This window comes from Limulus polyphemus, unplaced genomic scaffold (genome assembly GCF_000517525.1).
Source record: "Limulus polyphemus unplaced genomic scaffold, Limulus_polyphemus-2.1.2 Scaffold432, whole genome shotgun sequence".
Classification (NCBI taxonomy): Eukaryota; Metazoa; Arthropoda; class Merostomata; order Xiphosura; family Limulidae; genus Limulus; species Limulus polyphemus.
This window is the reverse complement of record NW_013666042.1, coordinates 43,068-52,641: the sequence shown is the minus strand read 5'-3', so window position 1 is coordinate 52,641 and position 9,574 is coordinate 43,068. Positions and strand designations below refer to the sequence as shown.

Below are 9,574 nucleotides of genomic sequence, written 5' to 3'. Positions count from 1 at the left end.
TACCCATTCAAGCCATCTCCAGCCATTATTAGTCTCAAAGTGGGTTCCTTGTCATCGAATTTAAATATAGGCTGGGCCCGGCATGGCCAGGTGGATAAGGCGCTCGACTCACAATCTGAGGGTCGCGGGTTCGAATCCGCATACCACCAAACACGCTCGCCCTTTCAGCCGTGTGGGCGTTATAATGTGACGGTCAATCCCACTATTCGTTGGTAGCCCAAGAGTTGGCGGTGGGTGGTGATGACTAGCTGCCTTCCCTCTAGTCTTACACTGCTAAATTAGGGACGGCTAGCGCAGATAGCCCTTGTGTAGCTTTGCGCAAAATTCCAAAACAAACAAACAAATATAGGCTGACTAATTAGTGGTACTAGATTACAGTTCCTAGATTAAATCGCTAGTACATCTAGATCTAACATTAATGTTAGACCTGTTATTTCCCTCTTTTTAGTCTTAGGTTTGGATCTAGATGTAATAATAATGAGAGAAATTTAGCTTTATACATCTAAACTAAACCTTAGATTTAGGTGCATAGCTTGAAAGCACCTTGTATTGAATCTACCCAGATCTAGATACAACCCTGCCTCATCAATTCTAGATTTAGATTTATTAGGCTTAACTTGTAGAACAAATGTTACATCTAAATCTATTAACTTAGTCATTAGATCTGTCTCAGTGCAATGCCTAGTTTAATAGTTAGTATAGGTCTAAGTATGCCTATAATATAGGCTACAATTTGTATGATGATGATGGACCTAAGGTCTAGAAATAAAGTTATAACTATAATTAGTCCTAAACTCTAGTACATTAGTTGGTGTAAGACATGATTTACAATCAACCAATACAATTACAAACCACTACATTAGGCCTATAATGTTTACTAGATCTAGGCCTTGCCTGTTGAATATATTGCCAATCTTGCACACCAGTTAATGTGTTACATAAATCTCATATTTTCTTTTAGTTGAACATACACTTACTTGTACATTGTATTCTAGGACTTGTATTTGATCTACAGATGAATGATGGAATAGTGTAATTTACTTCTGTACATCAATTTGGTCTCACTGTACTTCAGTGGGCGGCTTTTAAAAGTTAAAACTGCAAGCGTAATACACACAAATAATGTAACACTGTGTCGTGTTTACTTAACGTAGGGCAGTTGCACTATATCCTAGGGGAGGGCATAATTATTAATTAATAGGCATTATAGGCCAGAGGAAATTTGCACCCCTTCACACCTGTGCCCGGCGGCGACTGCCACCCCTTGCCCCCATCTTGCTATACCACTGCATAGACACACTCTTATCCAAATATTTCTTAATGTTCAGATAGTGCTGAGAATATTCTTGTTCGTGATGGTATCAAACTGTAGCAGGGAGTAATCGTTTTCGAAATTGAAGCAAATATGTAGTGAGCTTTGGAATAGAATAGGACAAAACCAACTAAACAGTCTGTCTATAGTGACCATAGAAAACGACATACTTCAAAAGCTAGACTTTTCAAAGTTTTCAAGTTCAGTTATAATATAGCCATAAAAAGACAATTCTCGCTTTATACAGGTACATGCATGTTCTAATCAAGTTGTCTTCATGATCATTCTTGACTAAATAAAATGTGTTTGCACAAGTTTGTGGTTTATCTGTATTGTTTCCAGTGTTACAAGGCTTTGTATATCGTTAAAATGTTCTTACATGTAGATGCTTAACATTATGATTTTTACAGTGAATTTCACTCAGTTTGCTAGAGAACAAAATATCTATGATGGTAAAGGTGGGGGCTTCCCCTACTGCCTGGGGCCCAAGCCATCCATAATCCATCATTGATGATGGAAGGCTTACTGATCATCCAATATTTTGCAGACTTAGATGTAGAAAAATCACACCTCTGGAGACCAACCACTTGAACCAACTTTGGACAGTTTTCTCACTCTGCAATGGGTACTCTCCTGGGATGTGATTGCCCTACATCTAGATCTCAGATGCTTTCTCCGCATCCTGATTTCTCTTTCTACATTTTGGTTCATTCACAACGGTTGATTATTTGATTCACAGCCCTTTCCATTGAGTAGGCTATGGCCTCATATTTTTCATTTGGTGTGGTAGGCTTTTGCTCAGAAGTTACATTCCTAAGGCTCATTGTTCCACTACTCTGTGGAGATTTGACCTCTGTTTGCCTCATCCAACATGGCTTGTACTGTACCTTCCTTATCTTTCAGGCCTTGTCTCATTTGGGGTGACTTCTTTGGACATCAAGTTTAATCGAGACTCTGACTTTGTTTCTCATTCACTTGGAGGCACTTTGTACATCATATGCATAGCAGGCTCGTCATACTCCTTTAAGTCTTTGAAACATGGAGCTTTTGATACTAAGGCTCTATCTCCTATGTGAGAGGATTTGTTTCTTTTTGTGGACTCTTTCTTCTCTTGCATTCCTTGTTCCTCTTGAACATGCTCATACATGTTACTTAGGTGTTTTTTGAGCAGTCAGTGCAGGTATACAATGGTCCAGCGTCTTCTTTTTACCTCTAGCTGTGATGGCAGACAACTATATCCCACATGACCATGGACATCCCTCATACCCTCACTTCATGTGAACTTGCGTGTGTTTGGAATCTCCAAGGCTCATTGTTAAGTCTGAGTGCCTCTTATGTTCACTTATTCAAGTTTTTATACCTATTGGTGAGTGCAACAAAGGTGACACATTGTGTTACTATGTGCTTAACTACAAACAAACCTATCAACCAGTGCTTCAGTTCAGATGGGGTGCAGTTCAGGATGCCTGATCTCCAGAAGGAGGGATTTTCTACATCTAACTTCTCAAGATGTTGGCAACTAAGCATGCTTTCCATTGTCTTCTGTCTCATCTGTCTGGTCTTATCATAATCTATTTAGTAACCTCCCCTGTCCTTTTTCTATTCAACCACAGGGAGGCACTTTCTCTTGGGTCCTCTGTTTTCATTGGTCTAGACTTTCTTATTTAAGTCCATGACCACCACATTCAGTTGTTGGTCTATCATGGCAGGAGCTTAAGTTCTGGTGGTGGATGAACCATCTCCAGTTCACTTTGCTTTCCATTTCTTCTATATATATGATTGTTCTGTCCCTGAACATTTTCTGTGTCCAGTTCAGACAGTATGGGATTATTTTGCTTAAACTGCAATTGCCATAATCATTTCTTGCTTTGAGATCCCTCTTCCTCTCAAGATTTATCACCTTCCACTTGGACTGATTGGGTTCATCAACTCATTCTACTGGTATATTCTTCCATGGGCTAGGACACCTCTCAAATTTATCAGATAACCTTTCATTAGGTTTGTCATCACACGGCTTTTCTGCTTTTCATAATTAATATCTCTTGGATATCTTGCAGTTTGGGATGTTAATGACCCATGATTCATTTGGCCCCATTACTTACATCACATGGCAGTTTCACATGTATATGGCTTTTGTCTCCCTCCAGATTCCATTCTGTAGTCCTCACAGAGACTAATGCATGAGTATTGGTTACTTAGTTATTGTTTTCTTAACAGCTCCCTCCTCACCATTATTATATTTCTTGATGTATATAAACTCGAGACAGTGGAACCTACCAAGTAGCTGGGAATACTTTTCTTTTGCAAAATGTGTATTGAGAATAAGAGTACAACAGTGTTAAGCCCACTTAGTTTTACTCCATGCCTGTTTTTGAGATGGGGTTTTCTACAAGATTGCTTCAGCAGTGTATACATATTTCTCTTCCAGGCCATACTTTGCAGGAAACTAAAAAAAATAAATGACTGCACCAGGTGTGTGCCTGCCACCCCACTACATTATGAACCAAGCTATTCCTTGGGATAAGTCTAACCAGATGGGCTTTTTGTTCTCCTTGGGATCAGGTATAGGATGTTTTCTCTCTGCATCTGATTATTCTGGCGAGTACTTCTGGTAATTTCTTTTCTGGTATGGAATAGCCTGACTTGTGACATTAGCCACACCACACACTCATGCCCAGCCAACCAACTATGAGATAACAACTGGTGAGCAATCTTACATTTTGCCCAACAGTGACAGACTTTAGCACTAGGCAAAAGATTATTGTTTTTGCTATATCATTTGCTCTACCTTCTCTCTACCTGTGGGTGACATACTTCGTGGGTTTTCCTTTCTGATGTTATGGTTTTAGAAGTGAGCTTACCTTCTTACCTACACCTGCCCCAACTTTAGTGTGAGATTCAAGCACTTCGTTGTGTAGAGAGAGATGAGTAACATTTCTGAAGCTAACATTTTCTTGACCTGAATTTGTGGTTCAAATAAATACTCATCTCTCTCTGCACAACCTCCCACCTTTCCCCTCAACTTCCTGTGTATTTTTTTTGCATTGTCAAACTGCTAGTTCTCAATGGGATTACTGTGCATGGATAGCCTTCTACTGGTTGAGGGCTCTAGTCAAATGATGATTACATCACAGACTGAACATTACGTGTTATTAAATGTTGGGATGTGAGCTTTGTTCAAGGATTGAGCATGTGCAAAATCTTCATGGCAGTGGTGTGAGGTAAAGCTCTTCATTGTGCAGAGAGTTTATATCTATTTGAAATGCATTTTCAGATAAGGAAAATTTTAACTTAAGGTCTTATATTTATATTCCTCAAATAATCATGCATTTTTCAATAAATCTTCTCTCCTCCCCCCAATTATCTGGTAGTCCTTTGTAAATCTAAATATACATTTAGTTTTGTTGCCATAGTATTAGATGTATAGAAAACTTGCTATTAAATGTATATATAAACCCCAAGTAATAATGACTTCAGCTTCTGTCACTGTCATTTTCCTAATGAAAAAACCTGGTATTTATGTACATGTGTGTATGTGTGTGTGTTTGTAAATTTTTTATTAGAAGGATTATAATTAGTAATCTGATTTTGTATATTTTCAGCTATTTCTTAAGATCCTATCTTAATAGACTTTTGCAGGTATGTTGCATATTACATTAGGGCTTTTGAAAGAGTGAATGACATCCACTCTTCAGAACAGATAAAACAAAAGTGATACTTCACAATATTTTTTATTGACTAAAATCTGCTTTTCATAATGCTTCTTCAGGTGATTACAAGTATTACTTTAGTGTAGCACTGTAAAGTATAAACTGGGTTCCAAAAACCTTAATCACATCAGTAAAACTGACATATTTTTTGCAAATCATGGTGTAACTAAAAATATATGTGTAAAAGAAACAACATTACTTGGTTCTGTACACTTACCTGATTTTGGTATATTTAGACAGACCTTACATACAAGTCCTATTGCTATGTTTTCAAACAACTTTTGAATATTTTTTTATACTTCACAATTAACTAGTTTGGTATATCAAATATTGGGGTAGACTCCAATAGAATACTTGACATCATATTCTGGAAGCAGCAGAGGTGGCTGTACAAATAGACTGTTGATGCATCCTTTTATTTTTGAATCTTAAAAATTATTTATGAATACCACCATTTGTTTGTGTGTATGTGTTAGTGTGTTCTATAACATACTTAACATGTATTTTCAATATTGCAGGTCTCATTGAAGAACGACTCAACAATGAGAGCCAACTTCATGGTTCAACCGCATCAGGCAGTGCTTTTGGAGACTTTGCTAAAATGTTGATTGGAAAGCAGGATTCTTTTACCAAGAATGGATATGCTCTGGAAAGTTCTACCATTCCAAAAACACAATCTTATAAACCTGTATCTGTTTCCTTCCAAAATAATATCTCAGGAAATCACTCTTTGGAGTTAAGAACTTCTGAGCCTTCTTCTGAAAAGACTTCCTTGAGTGGAATTGAATCTTCAGAGTTGCTGAAATACAGACCTGGGCTCGAAAACTTTTCTACTGTGCCAGAAGCAGAGTCTTCCACTGTCCCAACAAATAGCTTCTTCATATCTGATTCAAAGTTTCTTCACAAAAATATTGCAGCACATTCTAGCATGGGGCAAGAACAGTTTGACAGATGTTATAGTAAATATAAAGTTGAAAATTGCTATGGAACTACCCATACCTTAGTAAATAAGAATTTGTTTACAACAAGTCATGAGCTTGCTTCTCAAGTAATTCGAGGAAATGAATGTGACAGTATTGCATTCACAGATAAACTTGATATGCCAGATGCTCATACTTGTCCAAGGGAGACAGTTTTAAAACAAAACAGAAACTGTCTTTTAAAAGAAGAGACTCCAATTGTAATGAAATCTGGTTGTTCCACACAGGTTTTTCATGCATCTTTACCTTCTGAAACACCTACAACTATGCCAAACCCTTCTTTAAGGTCAGGCAAGAGCAGTGTGTCAACTCAAAAAGAATTACTTGTTTTGAAAGAATCTGATGGCAACACAAATAAAAATTCTGATAAATATGAGGATTTAGTTAATGTGGAGCAAGATACTAATAAGTGCAATACAAAGTACATTGAAACAAGAACTTCATTTTTAGGTTACCCAGGTTTTAGAAGTGTAGCTCCTTTGGTAAAAAATAACTTTCAAGCTTTTAAAAACACATCTGCATTTTGGACTGCTAATCAGAACTTGCATATGCCAAGCTCTGTATATGGTACAAAAGGAGAAAAAAATAGAATAGAGTCTGTACTCCATGGCATAAGTATACACCAATTTTCTGTGAATCCAAAGATTGTCAAGTCTTCTGTGGAAAAGGAAATGCTTGCATCAGTATATTCCAAAAATGACATTCTTCCTACTCTTGGAAACAAAAAGAAAGAAAGTTTTCACAGTAACAGTGCCAAGACACAGTTCACAGGGATTTCATTACACAGAAGTGAACTAGAAAAAGAAGAGAGAGTTACTGATGATAAATTTGACTTGAAGACTGGAAGTGTGGTAGATTCACATGTTCTTCAGGCTGCTGGTCAGCTAGATAGTGTTTCCAAAGAGGATAGTTATTATTCTGGATCATCATCTCAGTTTTCAAAAGAACACATTGTAAGTGACAGTCATGCTCATTTAAGCTCACAAAAGCTTTGGACTAATAATCAAATGAACCAATTAAACCAATCAGAATTTGAGAGTTCTATTTTAATGAATAGTAATAATACTTTAGAACTTAAACATCCACAAAATCCAGAGGGCAGTATTATCAAGGATCTATTGTTAAAAACAAGAAACTCCAAGTTCTCTCCAAGTACAGAGAATACTGAATCATCTATAACCCAGTTCCATGTACTAAATACACAGAGGATCTTCATGTGCAATTCATGCAATGCTGTATTTTCTAAAGAAAGTAGTCTACTCACTCATAAAACCAGTAATTTAGATTGTATTGACAACACTAGTGATGCGCTATTCTCAAAACAGGATTCTGATTTATACTCATGTTCATCTTCTAGTGGTTTTCTCAATCAGGATTCAAAGAAAATTGGTGCAGAGTTTACTGACAAAGAACATGAAGAATGTCAATCCATTTTGAATTGTAATAATTACTTGGCTTCTCTCAAACATCAAACATCATCCTCTTTGGTTCAAAAAACTCCTCCTAAAAAAAGGAAGTTCCCAGAACAATTGTTTGGTTTAAATTATGATAATCCCGAAAGGAATTATCAAGAATGTCAAGAATATGAAAAACCCAAAGTAAATGATAGAGTGAATCATAATAAAAATGACACCGTGAAAAGCAATACACATGTAAGGTTGAAAACAATGGAAGGTAACTTTAATAAAGAACAGGCTATGACAAACTCAGAAATTCTTATGCCTCCAGTTTTTGAAGAAGCGAGATCTCCATTAACTTCAGTACAAACTGCAGACATTCTGGTTCTGGCTCCTGGAGCAACTAGTGCTGAAATTGTTGATGTTTCAAAAACACATGATTCCAGTGCTGTTTCTAATTCATTTAGTATAGTAAAGGACTGGCAAAAAAACCTAAAGGTTGCAAGACAAGATGAATCAGATGAACTTCTTTCAGCTCTCAACTTCAATAAGCTTACTTCTAAAGTATCAGAAAATTTGAACAGAAAAAGTATTATTGCTTTTCCTGATAAACTGCTTGAGATAGCAAGTCCTTTGAACCATTCTTCACTTAAGAGAAGTAACAACAATAAAAAACAATCATTAAATTCAAATGTGCCAAGTTTACATCTCCAGCAAGATCATGTGACCACTTCCTATGAATTTACAGACTATAAAGCTATGAATATTGGATCTAGTATGATGGGAGAGCCCTTTAAAGCGCAGGGGTTGGTCTCACACAATGGAAATACATCAGAGAAGGGAATATTCTTCAGCAAACTTGAACAGTCTCCATCACTAATTTTGTTATCACCTTCCACTTCAGATAGCACAATAGGGACAATCCTAGAATGTCAGGATAAACCAGGAATGGGCACATTGACAGAAACTTTAGAATGTTCAGATACAGAAAACTCCAACTCTTCAATCCCAGAGGTTCCAACTTCATTTAAACCAATTGAATTTTCTAATTATGGAAAGAGAAAGCGAGTTTCAACTAACCTTGAAGAAATGGAAAATGATAAAGTTTCTAAAGTGAGTTTGAAAAGACCAACTTCATTGCCACTTAAAAAGAAGCGGGTTACCGCCTGTATGATTGGTTCTACTTTGATAAGTCCTGAAACTCCAAGACCAAGGAAATCATACATTCAGCAATACATTAATGGCCAAGCTTATACATACCTTGGGCTAAAGTGTTCAACTCGCTCAACTTTTTGCTGTAGCTATCGACCACAACCTATGTATGTTCCACAGGATACAGACCCTAAACTGTCAATGTACTCTAACTGGCAGGCAGTTCCAGTAAAGAATAAAGTCCTAAACTTGACACCAGGACAACACATGGGGCTTTATGATTCACGACAGTGGTTACTTGAAAAGAAAAATATAATGTCTCAATCACTGTCTTTCCAACAGCTTATCAACACACACTCTAGTTATTGGATTTATAGTATGCAAAAACAATTAAATACAGAGGAGTCTCATCTCAGTAAGCCATCAACAGAACAGTTGAAGTTGGATCAATCAAGTCTTGAAATACAGGATGAGGTAAGTTTAAAATGTTGTGTTTAGATTCCTTTATGCTATAGGTTATTCTTTAGTATATAAAATATGATGTTTGCATTGGGAGTAAAATTCCATGATGATTCATCTGTACATGTAGAAACTAGTCGGTAACTTAATATAGCAGTGTAATTGGGATATCCATCACCATAATCAGAGCTAACATTCTACCAAGGTCAGACTTGGGTTTCAAGTTGTAACTTCCAATTATATATATATATATATATAGTGTGTGTGTGTGTGTGTGTGTTTCTGTGTGCTCACACATGTGAGTGAGTGAAGGAAGCCATAAAAAAACAGAGAACATGATATCAGTACCTTCATAGATATTTGCAGCCTTAAAGATGATATCACAGTGTTTAAAATAAAATTGTTAGCATTTTGCCCTGTACAGTGTAGTTCCCTTCATTCTCCAACATTTGTATATTATTATTACTATATATTTCAGTTTCATATATCCAAATACTTCATATACCCTATTAAGCTGTAAAAGCTGCTTCATTGGTTGGTTAAGTATAAAATGAATAACCAGTC

The 9,574-nt window shown here is 36.6% G+C and overlaps 1 protein-coding gene across 2 annotated transcripts in view; it reads left to right on the top strand.

The window, feature by feature from the left end:
- Positions 1-9,574, top strand: part of LOC106458230 — a 51,773-nt gene that overhangs the window by 20,074 nt on the left and 22,125 nt on the right. For both annotated transcript variants that reach the window (XM_013917705.2, XM_022384377.1), the window contains exon 2: positions 5,541-9,025. In XM_013917705.2, the coding sequence (XP_013773159.2) occupies positions 5,541-9,025 (3,485 nt within the window). The remainder of the gene's footprint in view (positions 1-5,540; positions 9,026-9,574) is intronic.